This window comes from Benincasa hispida, chromosome 7 (genome assembly GCF_009727055.1).
Source record: "Benincasa hispida cultivar B227 chromosome 7, ASM972705v1, whole genome shotgun sequence".
NCBI lineage: Eukaryota > Viridiplantae > Streptophyta > Magnoliopsida > Cucurbitales > Cucurbitaceae > Benincasa > Benincasa hispida.
The window spans coordinates 36,794,757-36,813,996 of record NC_052355.1 but is presented as its reverse complement, the minus strand read 5'-3'; the positions used below and the strand labels follow the sequence as shown (position 1 = coordinate 36,813,996).

The window sequence follows — 19,240 nt, the reverse complement described above, 5'->3', positions numbered from 1 at the left end:
CACGCTTTAAATTTTATTGAAAATAAAGTGTTCATTTACAAAAATGGTATTGAGATTTGTTCTACAAAGTTGGAAGACAATCTTTATATGCTAAGGTCGTTAGCATCTAAGGCCCTCCTAAATACTGAATTGTTCAGAGCTACGGTAACTCAAAACAAAAGACCTAAAATTTCTCCTAAAGAAAAATGCCCAATTATGACACCTAAGATTATGTCATATAAATCTCAATAGGATTGAAAAGTTGGTTAAGAATAGACTTCCAAGTGAGTTAAAGGAAAACTCTCTACCAGTATGTGAGTCATGCTTTAAAGACAAAATGACTAAGAGACCTTTTACTGAAAAAGGTCATAGAGCCAAATGAACACTACTTGTACATTCAGATATTTCATCACCTTTACTGATGATTATTAAGGCAAGAGGAGGGTTTGAATATTTCATCACCTTTACTGATGATTATTCAAGGTGTGGGTATGTTTACTTAATGCAACATAAGTTTGAAGCCCTTGAATAGTTCAAGGAGTACAAGGATGAAGTTGAAAATGCATTAGGTTCATTAAAATGCTTTATATGATTAAAGTGGAAAGTATATGGATTTGAAATTCCAAGACTATTTGATAGAACACAGAATTGTATCTCAACTCGAGAAACCTGGTGCACTTCAGCAAAATGGTGTATCAGAAAGGAGAAATCAAATCTTGTTGGACATGGTTCGGTTTATGATGAGCTATGCTCATTTACCTGATTCGTTTTAGGGTTATGCAGTATAGACTACAACCTATATTTTGAACTGTGTTCCATCCAAGAGTGTTTCTGAAACACCTTTGGAATTATGGAATGGTCATAAAGGTAGTTCACGCCATTTCAGGATCTGGGGTTGCCCAGCACATGTGCTTGAGGCTAATCCTAAGAAATTGGAACCTCGTTCAAAATTGTGCCTATTTGTAGGCTACCCTAAAAGAATAAGAACTTCTACAATTCTAAATATAGTAAAGTGTTTATGTCGAAAAATGCTACTTTTTTAGAGAAGGACCACATCAGGGAGCACAAACCACATGATATGATAGTGTTGAATGAGCTTTCCAGCGAAACTACTGAACTTTCAACAAGGGATGTTGAAGAACTAAGCACATCAACAACTTGTTGATGTAGGTTCATCTAGTAGGTCACATCTGTTAAAGGAACCTCAACATAGTGGGAGGGTTACAAACTCACCTATCGTTATATGGGTTTAATAAAAATCCTAACCATCATATCTGACAGTGATGTTGAGGATCCATTGTCCTATAAGAAAGCAATAGAGAATGTAGACGGAGATGAATGGATCAAAGTTGTGGATCTCAAAATGGAATCTATGTACTTCAATTCAAACTAGGATCTTGTAGATCAACCGGATGGGGTAAAACCTATAGGTTGCAAATGGATCTATAAGAGAAAAAGGGGTACAAATGGGAAGGTGCAAACCTTTAGAGCTATACTAGTGGCAAAGGGTTATACCAAGGTTGGGGGAGTTGATTATGAGGAGACTTTATCATATGTTGCCATGTTGAAGTTTATCTGGATACTCCTGTCCATTGTCGCATACTATGATTATAAGATCTGGTAAATGGACGTAAAACTGCCTTTTTTAATGTCAATCTTGATGAGACTATCTATATGCATCAACCAAAGGTTTGCAAGCTTAATCGATGTATTTATGGACTGAAACAAGCTTTTCGATCTTGGAATATAAGATTTGATATTGTGGTCAAATCTTATGGTTTTGATCAAAACGTTGTTGAATCTTGTATTTACAAGAAAATCGTCAATAGTTCAATAGCTTTCTTAGTATTGCATGTAGATGATATCTTACTCATTGGGAATGATGTAGGTCTACTGACTAATATAAAACAATGGTTGGCAGCCAATTTCAAATGAAAGATATGGGAGAGACGCAGTTTGTTCTCGACATTCAGATCTTTAGGGATCAAAAGAACAAATCGCTAGCCTTGTCTAGGACATCATAAATTGACAAGATACTTGTCAAATATTCGATGCAAAACTCAAAGAGAGGCTTGATCCCTTTCAGGCATGAAGTTGCTCTATCTAAGGACAGTGTCCTAAGACACCTCAAGAAATTGAGGAGATGAGATGGATCCCCTATACATTGACTATTGGCAGCCTGATGTATACGATGTTATGTACTAAAACTGACATCTATTATGCAGTGGGAATCGTCAGTAGATATCAGTCTAGTTCAAGATTAGATCACTGAACTACCGTTAAAACCATCCTTAAGTATCTTAGGAGAACGAGGGACTAAATGCTTGTGTATGGGTTTAAGGATTTTATCCTTATAGCATACACTGACGGAGATTTAAGGAAATCCACTTTAGGGTCAGTGTTTACTCTTAATCGAGGAGTCGTAGTCTAGAGAATCACTAAACAGGGTGCATTGCTGACTCCACCATGGAAGCGAAATATGTAGCGGCTTGTGAAGCTGCCAAGGAGGCTGTTTGGCTTAAAAAATTCTTGATTGATCTAGAAGTTATTCCAGACATGTCAAAGCTTATCATTCTTTATTGTGATAATACTGGTGCTATGGCTAATTCTAAGGAGCTTAGAAACTATAAGTGTGGAAAGCATATTGAGCGCAAATATCACCTGATATGAGAGATTGTGCATCAAGGGGATGTGATCGCCACACAGATAGCTTTGGCGCATAACGTTGTTGATCCATTTACAAAGGCCCATGGCTAAGGTGTTCGAGGGTCACCTAGAGAGTCTGGATCAACGGGACAGGGCGCATCTAGTCTAGGGCAAGTGGGTGATTTTATACTGGGCACGTATTGTACGTCCTGGTTTCTTGTTTTTTTGAGTACTGTTGTGCTAGTTTGACTTTTATGATGTACACCCCACTAACTTTAGGACAAGTGAGAGATTGTTGGGGTTGATGCCCTAAATCTCGTGGTCTCATAATTTTAAATTTTATTGTTCAAACTTTTTATTTATCTAATAAAATAACAGTATTTTATTTGACATTTAGTTGTAACCCACAAAACCAATTAACTAAGATCCAATGTTATCTTCTATAACTTAAATATGTATATGGAGACATATAGGCGGATGATGTTTAAGTGATAACATAAATGGTCCGTAGTAGATGAATAAGGTTGGGTACATTATCCTTGTGACACTACGAATACGGCCCGCTTGGTAGTTGTTATAATTGTTGTAAAGTGCTTGCTACAAAGGATCTAATCCTGATCATTCATATGGAAACATGTGAGCGAAGGTATTCTACACAAAAAATTTATATAAGACTAAACCATAAAATGAATAGTCTCTCTGTATAACACTGTTGCTAGAAGAGACTTACATTTTACTAGAATGACCATAGATGACTTAACCTGAATCTTGAATAAATTGTGAACTCCTACCTATGAAGGCGGTCCTTTGATCTGCATAGGTGAGAGTGGCCAGTTTTGTTGACTCAACATGCCTATCATTTTGGAGATTCGTTTGATTGGAGAGCTGAGAACACAGCTACATAAGAAAGAATTCACTCATTTTCTATAGTTAGAGTAAGTAGAAAAATTGCTTCCTTAAGGGCTGATTCAAGAGCTTGAACAATGTGACGCCACACCTTCTCATTGCTTGAAAGGGGTTCGATTATAGTTGGACTATAACTTATTGTTCATTAGAGGGATCAGTGGTACTTAAGGAGTTATATGTAACTTTAGAGGCAAAATGGTAATTTTGGCGCAGTTGTACTTATGAGCAATTTGTGAAGAGTCAATGCACGTTGATTGATTATATCCAATGGACACAGAAACATATTTGTAGTACGAAGAATGCAGCTGTCGGTCTTTAGTGGAGTGATTGACAGTTAATGAAAGTTGATTAATTTAAATAAAGAGTTTAATTAACTAATTAAGTACTATTGGAGTTTCAATCTATAGATCCATGAGGTCCCTCGGTAGCTCAATTGAGATTAATGAGAATCGAATTAATTTTGGATTAATTTAAATTGTTCAAATTAATGGAGTAAATTAACTATATAAGATATGATTAGTATAAAATTAATTATATGAGATATAACTAATATAATGTATATGGTACATTATAATATAAAGTTTTATTTGACAGGAAAATAAATATTTGAATATGATTCAAATATTATTATATGAATGTGATTCATATAAAAACTATAAGTTAAATTTAAGACGAATTTGATTCATATTAAATACAATAGATTAAATGAGAGAATATTAAACTATAGGTTACATTATATATGATATAATATAAATTATAGGTTATGTATTATATTAGATATAACATATAGTCTAATGTATGATATATATAGTAGATTAGTTATACATACACACACATATATATATTCAATTTAATCATTTAAAAATATGGTTTTTAAATTAATTGGTTATGGAGGGAGTTATCATAACTCCCTCCCCTTTTATTCTCTCATTAAAGATGAGTGAGGAGTAGTTTTTGGGATATGATTTATCTTCTTCCTCAGTTTTCACGCAATAAACCAACCCTCCCAAATGCATTCCCTGCAGATTTTTTCTCTCAAAACAAAACTCTTCCTCCCTTTGCCAAAATTAAAATTAAAGCCCACAACTCTCGACGTTTTTCACTCTCCAAGAGAGGTTTCATTGTGGGGGTGTCTGTATTTATTTATTTATTATTTTTTTTTTGTGTTTCTATATTTTTGGTGCGTTCTAGTTCATGGGAGAACTTATGGAGTTCATGACCGGAGAAGAAACGTGAAGGTATTTTGGTCTTCAAATGTAAGTAATTCCAAATCCCTTATCTTCTCTTAAAATTATGTATAGCATGCTTAATTAGAATATATTCCATGTTTTCATCCTCTGAAATTATGTATATTTCCATAAAAATAAAATTGGGACTACGATCCGCTTCCACATTGGGTGTTCACACATCTTTTAGAAAGATCAAATAATGAAAGAAGGTATGATAAAAGACAGGTTGAATGTTATAACTATCATAAATTTGGCCATTATTCCTGGGAATGCAGAAATAAAGTAAAATAAAATGCAAATTATGAAAGATGAAGAAATCGGTGAGTCATCTTTGCTTCTAGCTTGCAAAGGTGAAGAAACATGTGAAAACAATACATTGTATCTTGATAGTGGTGCAAGTAATCACATGTGTGGATGTAAGTCAATGAATCCATGGGTGTTAATATCATATTTGGTGATGTCATAAAAATTCCTATTAAAAGAAAAAGTAAGATTTTAATCAACTTGAAGTATGGAAAGCATGAGTTTATCTCTAATGTTTACTTTGTGCCTAATATGAAGAACAATATTTTGAGTTTGGGAGAACTCTTAGAGAAAGGCTATAATATTTTGTTCAAGGTTTATAGTCTTTCGATAAGGGATAATCGTGATAATATGATTGATAAAGTGAAAATGACGAAGGATATAATGTTTTTATTAAACATTCAAAGTTATGTTGCTAAATGTTTGAAGTCATGTTTGGAAGATCCATCTTTGATTTGGCACACATTTAAACTTTGATGGCTTGAGACCATTAGCAAGGAAGAACATGGTGAAAGGACTACTATATGTCAAACATCCAGATCAATTTTGTGAAGGTTATCTTTATGGCAAGCAAACAAGGAAAAGTTTTCCACGATAATCTTCTTCAAGAGCAAGGAGACCGCTAGAGTTAATTCACACTTATCTTTGTGGACCAATCAAACCAAGTTCTTTTGGTAAGAACAACTATTTCTTATTATTTATAGATGATTTCAGCTGAAAAACTTGCGTTTATTTTGTCAAGGAGAAATCGGAAGTATTTGGCATGTTTCAAGAGATTTAAAGCTCTTGTAAAAAAAAGAAAGTGGTTATTACCTAAAAGCCTTGAGATTAGACAAAGGAAGAGAATTCACTTCAAATGAATTCAAAAAAATTTGCGCATAAAATGGAATTCGTTGGCCTATGACAGTTGCATGGACTCCTCAACAAAATGGCATTGTTGAGAGGAAGAATAGAACAATACTCAATATGGCTCGAAGCATGTTGAAAAGTAAGAAGATGCAAAAAGAATTTTGGGCACAAGCTGTTGAATGTTCTGTATACTTGTCCAATCGTTCTTCTACTAAAAGCTTGTGGAACAAAATGCCTCAACAAGCATGGAGAGGAAGAACACCATCCATTGCTCATTTGAAAGTATTTGGAAGTATCGTTTAAACATATATACCTGATAAAAAACGTAGGAAGCTCGATGATAAAAGTGAGAAGCATATTTTTGTTGGCTATGAGGCAAGCTCAAAAGGCTGTAAGCTTTATAATCCTACTACAGAGTAGACAGTGGTAAGTAGAAATGTTGTGCTTGATGTGGAAGTAACATGGAATTGGAATAATGAACCAAAGCACTATAAGTTTTTACTTTTTCTAATGATGATGATGAGTCTGGTGACATTGTTTCTCCATCAACACCACCGGTGTCGCCAATCCTGAAGAGACCATCTACATGAATCAACCAGAGGGATTCATTGAATAAGGTCAAGAGCAAAAGGTTTATAAACTTAATCGGTCTATTTATGGACTGAAACAAGCATCTCGATTTTGGAATATAAGATTTGATACTGCGATCAAATCTTATGATTTTGATCAGAATGTTGATAAGCCTTGTGTTTACAAGAAAATCTTCAATGACTCAGTAGCTTTCCTTGTGTTGTATGTGGATGATATCCTACTCATTTGGAATGATGTAGGCTTTCTGACAGATATAAAGAAATGACCAGCTGTCCAGTTCCAAATGAAAGATTTAGGTGAGGTGCAGTTTGTTCTAAGGATCTAAATCATTAGAGATCGTAAGAACAAAATATTAGCCTTGTCTCATGCATCATATATTGACAAGATGCTCGTCAGAGATGCACAATTCCAAGAAGAGTTTATTACCTTTCAGACATGGAATTGTTTTGTTTAAGGAACAGTGTCCTAAGATTCCTTAAGAGGTTAAGGAAATAAGATGAGTTCCCTATGCATCAGCTATTGACAGCCTTATGTATGCAATGTTATGTACAAGAACTGACATCTGCTATGCATTAGGGATTATCAGTAGATATGAATCCCATCTAAGATTAGATCATTAGACAGTGGTAAAAAAAATTCTCAAGTATCTACGGAGAACGGGGGACCATATGCTTGTGTATAGAGTTAAGGATTTGATCCTTACAGGATACACAAACTTTGATTTTTAGACTGATAGGGATTCTAAGAAATCCACATATGGGTCAGTATTTACTCTGAACGGAGGAGCTATAGTTTGGCAAAACATCATGCAAGGATGCATCACGAACTCCACTATGGAAACTGAATACGTAGCTACTTGTGAATCAGCTAAAGAGGTTGTTTGACTAAACAAGTTCTTTACTGATTTGGAAGTTGTTCCAAATATGTCTTTATCCATCACACATTATTGTGATAATAATGGTATTGTGGCAAATTCTAAGGAACCTAGGAGTCATAAAAGAGGCAAATACATTGAGCAGAAATATCACTTGATTCAGGAGATTGTGCAACAAGGTGACGTGATTGTCATGAAGATTGCTTTAGAGCACAACGTTGTTGATCTGTTTACAAAGGCTCTTACAACTAAAGTGTTTGATGGTCATCTAGAAAGTCTAAATCTACGGGATATGCGGTAAATTGTCTAGGGCAAATGGGAGATGTTACTGGGGTATAGTGTATGCCCTAGTTTATTGTATTTTGTACTTTATTCGTATTGTATTCTACTCTCCACTAGCTTTAGGACAAATGGAAGATTGTTGGGATTGGTATCCTAAACCTCTATTTATTCTTGTAGTTTGTGAACTCTATAAACAAATTGTTATGAATAAAATAGTTGTTCCTTTTTGTGCATTTACTTAATCCAATAAACTAAGATCTTAGGTTATTCTATGTAATTTAAACACATATGTAAAGACATACAGGTGGATTACGTTTAAGTAATAACCTAAACAGTCTGTAGTAGATGAATAAGGTTGGGTACCTTATCCTGGTGACACTAAAAATAGGCTCGCTTTGTAGTTGTTACAAGTGTTATAAAGTGCTACAAATGATCTGATCCTGATCATACATGTAGAGACATGTGAGCGGAGATATCTTATACAAAGAGTTTGTACAAGACCGGACCACAAAATGAATGGTCTCTCTTTATAACACTGTTGCTAGAAGAGACTTACATTTTACTAAGATGACCATAGATGACTTGACCTTAATCCTGAATGTGTTATGAACTCCTGCCTATGAATGTGGTCCTTTGATTTGCATGGGTGAGAGTGGCCAGTTTCGCTGACTCAATATGCCTACCATCTGGGATTCTTCTGATTGGGGAGCTGGGAATGTGGTTACACAAGAATGAATTCACTTTTTCCCTATTGATAGGGTAAGTATAGAAATTGCTCCCTTAAGGGTTGATTTCGGGGCTTGAACAATGCGACGACACACCCTATCTTGATTAGAGAAGGGTTCGGTTATAGTTGTACTATAACTATTTATTCATTAGAGGGATCAGCTGTAATTGGGGAGTTAGAGGTAACTACAGTGGCAAAACAATAATTTTGTCCAGCTGTACTTACGAGTAGTTTATGAAGGATCAATGCATTGTTGATTGGTTATATCCAATTAACACATAAATATATGCATAGTGCGAAGAGTGCAACTATTGGTTTTTAGTGGAGTGACCAACATTTGATGAAAGTTTAATTAATCAAGTACCATTGGAGTTTCAATCTATAGGTCCATAAGGTTTCCTTGTTAGCTTAATTAGGATTAATGAGAATCAAATTAATTTTAGATTAATTTGAATTGTTCAAATTAATTAAAGAGAATTAATTAATTATATGAGATATAATTAATATAGTGTATATGATACATTATGGGATTAATTTGAATTGTTCAAATTAATTGAAGGGAATTAATTATATATATATTGTGTGTGTGTGCATGTGTGCGAGTATGTGTGTGCGTGTGTGTTCGCGCGTGCACGCGTGTGAGCGTGCGTGCATGTGTGCGTGTGTGTGCGTATGTGCGTGTATGTGTGTGTGCCTGCGTGCGAGCATATGTTGCAGTGTGCGTGTGCGTGTGTGTTGCATGCGTGCATGCGTGCATGTGTGTGTGTGTTGCATGTGTGCGTGTGTGCATGTGTGTGCGCATGTGCGTGTGTGCGTACGCGCGTGCGTGTATGTGTGTACGCACGTGTGTGTGCGAATGTGTGTGTATGTGAGTGTGTGTGTGGTGTGTGTGTGCGAGTGTGTGCGTGCGTGTGTGTGTGTGCGTGCGTGTGTGTGCATGCGTGCATGTGTGCGTGTGCGTTGTGCGCGTGTGTGTGTGTGCATGCGTATGTGTATGCGTGCGTGTGTGTGTGCGTGTATGTGTGTGCGTGTATGCGTGTATGTGTGTGTGCGTATACGTGTATGTGTGTGTGCGCGTGTGTGTGTACGTGTGTGCGTGTGCGTGTGTGTGTGCACGCGTGCATGCGTGTGTGTGCGCGTGTATGTATGTGTATGTGCGTGTGTGCGTGTGTGCATGTGTGTGTGCGTGGATGCGTGTGTGTATGTATATATGTGTGTGTGTGCTCGCGTGCGTGTCTGCGTACGTGTGTGCATATGCATGTGTGTGTGGTGTGTGTGTGTGCGTGCGTGGGTGCGTGCGTGTGCACGTCCGCGTACGTGTGCGTGCGCGCGTGGGTGCGTGCGCGCGTGTGTGTGTAAATACGATTCAAATTTTATAACATATGTGATACATTATAATATAAAGTTTTAAAGGGAGAAATAAATATTTGAATATGATTCATATAAAAACTATGAGTTAAAATTAATATGAATGTGATTATATTAATTCTATAGGTTAGATGAGAGATTAGTAAACTATAGGTTATATTATATATGATATAACATATAATTTAATTAACATATAATAAAGTTAATTATCATATATTTATTTTATTTACAGTTCAAAATTTTATTTATTCATTTTAATTTTGTTTTTTAAATAATTAGGGAGGAAATTATTTATATAACTTCCCCCATTAATCTCTCAACAAAATTTTTTTTATGTGAAATTAGTTCATATTTCACAAAGGATTGGGGATCTCTTCTTCTTCCTTGGTTTTCTTTCTGGAAAAAATTCTCTGAGAAATTCTCTGGTGTGAATTCTCTCACAAATCTCCTACTCCCTTCTCCCAAAGTTAATTCAATTATGAGTCCAAACCTCTACAACGATTCTCATCCTTGAGAATAACCAGGAAGGCCTCGTGGTAGTGCCTATTGGTTCTTTCTCCTTTGTTGTGTTCGTGGAGATGAGACCGGGGAAGGCGACCGTTTGTGAGATCGGGAGAGGAAACGCGAAGAACATTTGCCTTCAAGAGTAAGACTTAATTCTCTTCATTTTTCTCCTTTTAAGCATGCTGTAGATTTTATTATTTTGTTTATCTTGAAAAAAATAATTGGTTTATACTGTATTTTTATTTTGGATCCAAATTGAAATTAAAATTATTCAGCATTCACATACTTCCTTGTAGGATTCAATCCCTTCATATACAAGATTTCATTTTATCAGAGACTGCATTTCAAGAAAGGAGGTTTAAGTTGAATATGTGAAGATTGTAGACCAAATTGTAGATATTTCAGCTTTACTTGGAGTTTTTAGAAAACGTGTTTAAGAGGGGATATTGAAAATTAAACATGTTTTAATTAGATAAGTTATAGATGAATTAAAAGATGTGAGTTAATTAAGTATTTTAATGGATGAAAGTTGGTAAGGTCATGTATTGGAGAGAGGTAGGTACGTTAATAAATTAAATATAGGACTTCAAAGGTTTTTTATATGTTTAATTAAGATGAGAGTTATAGATTTAGATTTACTCATGATAATCCTATAAATAGAATTGATATTTTGTATTTGAAATGACAACCAAGTGTGTAGAGAATAACACACAAAAGAGAGTTCAATTAAAAGTGTGAACCAAGTTTGAAGAGTCTTTTCAAATAAAAGTGATTTTGCTTACTCTCAAATAATCTTTTTTTGGTCACTTCCAACAATTAGTAAGTATGTGTTGAGGGTGTATGATTGTTTAGTTGAAGTTCATCGGTGTAAAAAGAGAAAGAGAAAATGATGAAGTTTCTTGATGAATATGCAAACTTCAATAGTGAATATTATTGAAATTGGTGAAGTTGAGTTATTGAAAATCTTATGAAGTTAGTGGATCGAACACCCCTAAAAAAAAATTGATAAAGATGGATAAAGAAACATTTGATTAAAAACATAAAAAGGAAATTGTTTAATTGTTAAAGAAAACGAAAAGAAGACAATGAGTAAAATTTTTTTGTACAATGAAGATAGAGATGGGAACCACAAGACTTTTGGTGTTCAGCTCTCTAACACATTCTCATGTGAGCTGAGTTAATTTCATTCTCACAAAAAGAGAGAGCGAGAGTAAATTTTTGGTTGAATTGCGTCTTCATGTGTAAATTGGGAGAATGGGTATAAATCAATCTCAATTCGGTTTGTGGGCCCCATTGGATTACTTTAGTTTTGTTTACATGTTCATCCATAATCATAATTAAAAGTGGGATTCACGTACCATCTGTAATGAAATTTTGTGATTTGATTGAGCTTGGGAAGGTCCTCAATTCAATTGTATTTGAATATGCGGTGGGGCCCACATATTTGGTATGGATATTTGTGTTTCAATTTCCGTCATTTGCCTTTTGAAATAAGGAGATACAGTTAACCGATTGAATTATCAATATTAATTTCGGCCGCTTTAACATTTTAGTGAAATTTTAAATTTTTGTTATAACTACATTCATGCTATGGTTATCAATCTACCGCTATAATGTTTCGTCGATAGGAAAAGTTTATTGTATAACGTGGTTGTCCGATTAAGTCTTATGTATATAGATTTACCAGTTCATTCATACTCATGCAATCCCATAAACCATATATTGACAAACAAAAGAAAGAAAAAATAGCATACAACGAAAGCAGAAATAATCATTCATTTGTAGGAAAAAAAAGTTTATACAAAGTAGAGTTAAATACAATGGAGAAGATGATCATACAAAATCTTGTAACAAGGTTGTGTAATTGCTTATCTAAAAAGTTTGGTTTCCATAGAAATTTAGTTACCAAACAACACGTTTTACTAACTTTACTGCAATTTCCGATACCGACTACATTAAAATTTTACTGATACCGATCAACCATTATCAATTTATCTATATATTCTTCTTCATACCCATTTTTTGTTATATGGCCTAATCAGCATGACCTTTAGCGAAGTGCACAACCACACTGATAGATGATAAGGAAGTCAATTTCTGCATCAATAAGTATAATAAAAAATATAAAAAATCAAATAGAGTCGATATGACTAATGATGAAATGTAATATTAAATAAAGCAGTGTGACCAGATTAATGGCAAACCCTAGCTACATGTGTTATGAATAGTTAATCGAAGACGATTGCCGGTTGATACGAAGTAAAAAGCAGTACATGTTACAGTTACATGAGGACGACCAAACAAATGATTGATGAAAACTGGAAAATGGGAATCGGAAGATGAATCGCGAGGAAGTAAAAAATAGTGGGTTAAAACGATCAATAGATTGCTTGAAATTGGGTGAATGGTCATGTTCGATGTTGTTTATCGATGATGGTAGTTTTGTCATTTTTATTCCACCTTTGAATTAATGATTTGAAATAAACAAACTCAATCAAAATCATATTGCTTTTGAAAAATTAGATGAGTAAACAATCACAATCATAATCACATAGATTTACAATTGAAGCTCATTTAGATTGATGGTCCAATTAGAATCAATTCAAATTATACCGTTTTTCATTTCCCATGTAAACGTAACCTTAATGACAACAACAAATCCACCATTTTTTTACAAATGGTTTCAAGATATCTCGTGATCTTATCAAATTTTTTTCTATCAATATTCAAAGCTTATTTGGCAAGTAATTTTCTGGAAATTTATTTATTAGTTGAACAAATTATTTTGCCTAAAAAAATGTATAATAATAATTAAAAAAGAAATCAATGGTGGAAAAGAACGGAAATTTTTGTTCGTCCTCATGAGTCATGGCAGGCAAAATCGGCTGAGATCTAATTACACGAAGGCGGAAGTTGAGTTTTCACCGTAGACGACGGTCGACGGACGCCGCGACTGTCGAGAAAATCCGACTGCAACGGCTGTTGCCTCCATTGCCAGTCTCTGCTTAGTCAAACTCACTCTGTTTTCCCGACGAACGCTTCTTCCTGGTACGTAGCATCGTACAGTTCGTCCAATTTCCAATTCAATTTAATCACTCTTTCTTCTACAAACAAACCCTAGATCTGTTTTTCTTTTTGCATTTTCTTCTTCTCATTTCTGATTTCGTCGATGAACAATAAGCTGCTTAATCTGCAGGTTAGGTTATACGAATTTGAAATGAATTTCGCTTCATTGGATCAATTGCCTGATTCATTTCATCTGACGAGTCTTCGATTTTGTGCTTCTTCTTCGGGTTCTTTACGATGAAGGCATCTGGATTCCACCATCTCCTGGAGTTTTTCCGTGCCATTTTCGATTAGTTTGTTATCTGATATCATCCTTATTGTCCTCCGATCGTTTTCTCACTCGTCGATTCTCGTTGTTCTCGATTTTCAAATGGCCTATACACCGCAGTCTTCCCCTGGATTTTCTGCCACGCAACCCGACACCCCGGCACCAAGCTCTGAGACAAATCCGATGCCTCCGCCCTTAATTTCGACAGGACCATCCAGATTTCCTCCAAAATTCCAACAGGATCAGATGCCATCTCCTTCCATCAGAACGCCAGCTGCACCCTCTCCGGCGAATGGAATTAAAACTGGCAGTCCCATTCCTCATTTGAGTACTCCTCCTGGACCCCCTGTTTTTACTTCTCCCATCAGGCCTGCTGCTGTCCCCTTTCGTACTTCACCGGCATCTCCTCAGCCAATTATATTCTCTTCTGCTTCGTCCTTACCAGCTTCTACACCTCCACATTTTTTGAATGCGTCGGGTGGGTTGCAACACCAGATATCTGATGTTTCAGAGGACTCAATGCCTGTAGTGGAATCGCCAAATGTTCTATTTTCTTGCCAGAAGGTATTACTTTCTCTTTTTTCTCGGATTAGTTATAATGAATGTTGAAAGTTTGGCCCAACTGTTCTCTCATTTGGACTGCTAAACTCAGTTGATTCAGTGACTCCTAGTATATATTTTTTTCTTAAACAAATGCCCTATCACGACCTTTTGTGTTTCTAAAATTAAGTTGCCATTAATATTCTTGTAATTTACTTCTATCTCAACCTTGGTACAGGTGCTGAAGGTGAAGAAACAAACTAATGTTCCTAGTTTGGGTTTTGGAGCACTGATTTCGCCTGGGAGGGAAATATCATCAGGTCCTCAAATAATACAGCGTGAGCCTCATCGTTGCCCAAGCTGTGGAGCTTATTCAAATCTGTATTGCAAGATCTTAATTGGTTCAGGTCAGTGGCAGTGTGTAATTTGTCGGAAGTTGAATGGAAGTGAGGGTGAATACGTAGCACCAAGCAAAGAAGATCTTTGTCATTTTCCAGAACTGTCATCATCTATGGTTGATTATGTCAGAACTGGGAACCGGAGACCAGGATTTATTCCAGCTTCTGACTCAAGAACGTCTGCACCCGTTGTTCTGGTTATTGACGAGTCTTTAGATGAGCCACATCTGCAGCATCTCCAGAGCTCCTTGCATGCTTTTATTGATTCAGTTTCACCCACAACAAGAATTGGAATTATACTGTATGGCCGTACTGTATCAGTATATGATTTTTCAGAGGAATCTGTTGCCTCTGCTGATGTGCTTCATGGTGATAAATCACCAACTCCGGAGTCTTTAAAAGCATTAATTTATGGAACAGGGATATATTTATCACCAATGCACGCCTCACTCCCTGTAGCGCACACAATATTTTCATCACTGAGGCCTTATAAATCAAGCATTCCAGAAGCCTCTAGAGATAGATGCCTTGGTACTGCAGTTGAAGTTGCTCTTGCCATAATCCAAGGACCATCAGCAGAAGTGTCTCGAGGAGTGGTTAGAAGGTCGGGTGCTAATAGTAGAATTATTGTTTGTGCTGGTGGACCGAATACATATGGCCCTGGATCAGTTCCCCATTCTGTCAGTCACCCAAATTACCTGCACATGGAAAAGTCTGCTCTAAATTGGATGGAGCATCTTGGGCGTGAGGCTCATCAGCAGAATACAGTGGTTGACATTCTATGTGCTGGAACGTGCCCTGTAAGAGTTCCTATCTTGCAGCCCCTTGCAAAAGCTTCTGGTGGTGTTTTGGTTCTTCATGATGACTTTGGGGAGGCCTTTGGTGTAAACTTGCAGAGGGCATCTGCTAGGGCTGCAGGTTCTCATGGTTTACTAGAAGTACGCTGTTCTGATGACATTCTAATCACCCAAGTTATTGGTCCGGGCGAAGAGGCACACATAGATACACATGAAACCTTCAAAAATGACACCTCTCTTTACATTCAAATGCTAAGTGTAGAAGAATCCCAGAGCTACTCACTCTCCATGGAGACTAAAAGAGACGTAAAGAGTGATTTTGTATTTTTCCAGTTTGTTGTACAGTATTCTAATGTTTATCAAGCTGACATATCAAGACTAATTACTGTCAGATTACCTACTGTTGATAGCTTATCAGAATATCTTGAAAGTGTTCAAGATGAAATAGCTGCAGTCCTTATTGCCAAGAGGACAGCCTTGCAAGCTAAAAGCCAGTCTGATGCAATGGATATGCAGGCTACAATAGATGAAAGAGTAAAAGATATTGCTTTGAAATTTGGTACCCTGGCACCAAAGTCAAAGATTTATCGGTTTCCAAAGGAACTATCTTCAATGCCAGAGCTTCTGTTTCATTTGAGAAGAGGCCCTCTTCTTGGAAGCATTGTTGGTCATGAAGATGAAAGGTCTGTATTGAGAAATTTGTTTCTGAATGCATCCTTCGACCTTTCCCTCCGTATGGTAGCACCTCGCTGTTTAATGCACCGGGAGGGGGGTACTTTTGAAGAGCTTCCAGCATATGACCTAGCTATGCAGTCAGATGCTGCTGTCGTGCTTGACCATGGAACAGATGTCTTCATTTGGTTGGTATGTCGCTGCTTATTCAGTTACTCTACTATATTTTGGCAGATTATTTTTATTTTTTGGCATGCTTCATGTTCAGTTTGGTACCCTCAGATATTAAAGTGCCATCTTTAATTATTTGTTGGGAATGCTTCCATTGGCATTTTTGTCTTCAAAATCAAGTGTTACGTGAAAAGTTTTCTTTTATTGGCAGTTCAGTGGAATATGACATGATTTTTTACCAGTTTCAATAAACAGAAAAATAGTTGGAAATGTTTAAAAGGAAAATTTTGCCACTTTGTTATCTTTTCCTGAGAAAATTCAATATAAAGAACTAAAATGTAGCAGAACAGATACGATAATTTGCTATTTTGAAGTTTTCTCTTGTATATTGAGAAGTATTTTTTTATTTACTAATAATTACTATTTTGAAGTGTATTGCGACTCAAATTTATGTTATTTTTTAATTGGCGAGATGAAAAACAATTGAATGGTAATGAACATAAACAATACAAGATGGTTTCCAACAATAATGCTTAGTTCTTTCATAAAAACAGTTTCTGGAAAGTACATTATATGAACTCTTGAATACCAGATGAACAGGCACACATAGAGAGGATAGGAGTGTTCTCTCCTCCCCTACTTTTTAATATATGCTCGATTATTCCTATTCTTCTATAGCCATGTCTCATGTCCTTATAAATGTTCTGAATTTTCTTGTCATACACATATTCATCTTCTAATTTTCTTTCCTTTTTGTTCTCTCTTTTGGCGGAACTTATTATTCATCTTCTTCTATTGGTGTACTTAGGGTGCTGAGCTTGCAGCTGAAGAAGGAAAAAGTGCAGCTGCTTTAGCAGCTTGCAGAACATTAGCAGAAGAGCTTACTGAATCAAGGTTTCCGGCTCCCAGGATTCTTGCATTCAAGGTTTGTGTCGTTGTAAATGCTATATGTTTCTCCCGGTTGTGGTTTTCTCTGCATCAATGAACAGTTCTGCTCTTTCCTTATTTGTTGGATTGTGTTTTTTAAACCTGTTTGCTATTCTCTTTTACTGGAAACTTTTTTTTCTTTTTTTTTTTTTTAAAAAAAAGATCTTTTCGTAGGTTTTGAGTCTAGTTTTCATTTAGTCCTTAGGTTTTAAAATATTACACTTTTAGTCAAGTTTTAAGTTTGGTTTAAATTTAGTCCCTGGGTTTCAAGATTCACACTTTTAACCTCGATTTTTTTTCACTAAATACGTCTTTAGCGTTAATGTCTATTAATTAATATAATAAAATTAAAAGAATTATAATAAATTAAGTTTCACTATTTTTCATCTAATTAATGCACATTAAATCCAAATACTGAAAGTGAGTATTAAGTGAAAAATCGAGTTTAAAAGTGTAAACCTTGAAACCTAGGGGCTAAATTGAAATAAAACTCAAATCTAAAGAGTAAACTTATTACGATTTGAAACCTAGAGACTAAATTGAAACCAAACTCAAAACTTAATAACTAAAAGTGTAACATTTTGAAACCTAAGAATCAAATGGAAACTAGACCCAAAATCTAGGAACCAAAAGGTATATTTCCTCTCTTTTCTCTATCTCTCTTCATAAAAAAGCTACTGTCAGCTCTCTCTTCAATGGCTCTCTGCAATAACGATAAATCTATTTAACTTGAAGCAGGAAGGGAGCTCTCAAGCTCGGTATTTTGTTTCTCGGCTGATACCAGCACACAAGGACCCTCCTTATGAGCAGGTGAGTAAGAAGGAAGAAAACCCATTGGTTCATGAATTCTGATGATCTGAACTGACTTCTAAAGGTCTCGGTAGAATAACATACTTTCCTCATTGTGAAGGATGGGCCTTCATTGCAATTAAGGCCGGTTTGAAACCATTTTGATTTTTTTTTTTAATTTTAATTTTTGAAAATTAAACCCATCTCCTCACAATTTTTCGTTGTTGAATTCTTAAGCAAATTCCAAAAACAAAAACAAAAACTTGGCTTGATTTTCGAAAACATTGGTAAAAAGTAGATAACAAGCATGAAATTTAGAGGTAAAAATGGTGATAGTATGGTTAATTTAAAAACTAAATGGTTACCAAAGGGTACCTAATGGTAATGGAAGTTTTTTTTTTTTTTTTTTTCCTTTGTTTTCTTTTCACTAGCATGAGAAACTGATGGGTCGTTTGATGATATGCTGATGCTAACAGATTACTAATTTGATTTGTTGTAGGAGGCGAGATTTCCACAACTTAGAACATTGTCCACAGAACAGAGGACAAAGCTGAAAAGTAGTTTTCTTCATTTCGATGATCCCAGTTTTTGTGAATGGATGAGAAGCTTGAAGTTGATCCCACCAGAACCAAGTTAAAGTAGGATTTATTCTCCCTCTCTCTCTCTCTCCTTCCAATCTTTCCTCTCTCTTTTCATACGGGAAAATTTTATACTGACTGAAGAAGTTCTTTCGCATTTGTAATTCTTACGGATGGTTGCAATAAGCTTTGGAGGAACGAAAGATTATTCTATGCGGTTTTGTGCGAGGCAGGTTCTTTAATTTTAGAAATGAAAATACCTTTCTAGCATCAGGGACGTATCGTTTAAGTTCATGATCTCTTTTTCCACTTTAAACAAGTAGTGGAGGTTGGGATCTTACATTCAAACGTTTAGGGGAGGTTGCTAATATGTTTAATGTTTAGTTTGTGTTAAAAGAGTGCTGATATAACATTAATTTTACCTTATCTAATACGCAATCGGTGATTTCACATGGTATTATAACAGGTCATATGGTTTAGCTCTTGCAATTTTATTTCCTATCTAATTAAAATCGATTTTACTTATTAGGTCTTTTACATATTTCAAATTACAAGATAAGGAGTGTTATAGTATTGATATAATATTAAATTTAGTTTTACTCGTCGATTTAAGTTTTTGGTTCAATTGATGATTTAACAACTTGTTAGAAGGTTATATATACAACTTCAAATTCGATTGGTAGAATTGTATCACTATGCAATGCAACATATAATTGCATTTTATGCTCCATATGGCAACGATATTATTTTTAATTTCTTGTAGCAGCTATCTTTGG

General features: G+C 35.5%; 1 protein-coding gene across 1 annotated transcript; it reads left to right on the top strand.

The window, feature by feature from the left end:
• The first annotated feature begins 13,040 nt into the window (after positions 1-13,040).
• LOC120081428 (protein transport protein SEC23) lies at positions 13,041-18,737 on the top strand. Its single transcript, XM_039036279.1, has 6 exons — positions 13,041-13,306; positions 13,455-14,156; positions 14,371-16,191; positions 16,979-17,095; positions 17,836-17,907; positions 18,386-18,737. The coding sequence occupies exons 2-6, from the start codon at positions 13,695-13,697 to the stop codon at positions 18,521-18,523; spliced, it is 2,610 nt and encodes an 869-aa protein (XP_038892207.1). The 5' UTR covers positions 13,041-13,306; positions 13,455-13,694; the 3' UTR covers positions 18,524-18,737.
• The last annotated feature ends 503 nt before the right edge of the window (positions 18,738-19,240 follow it).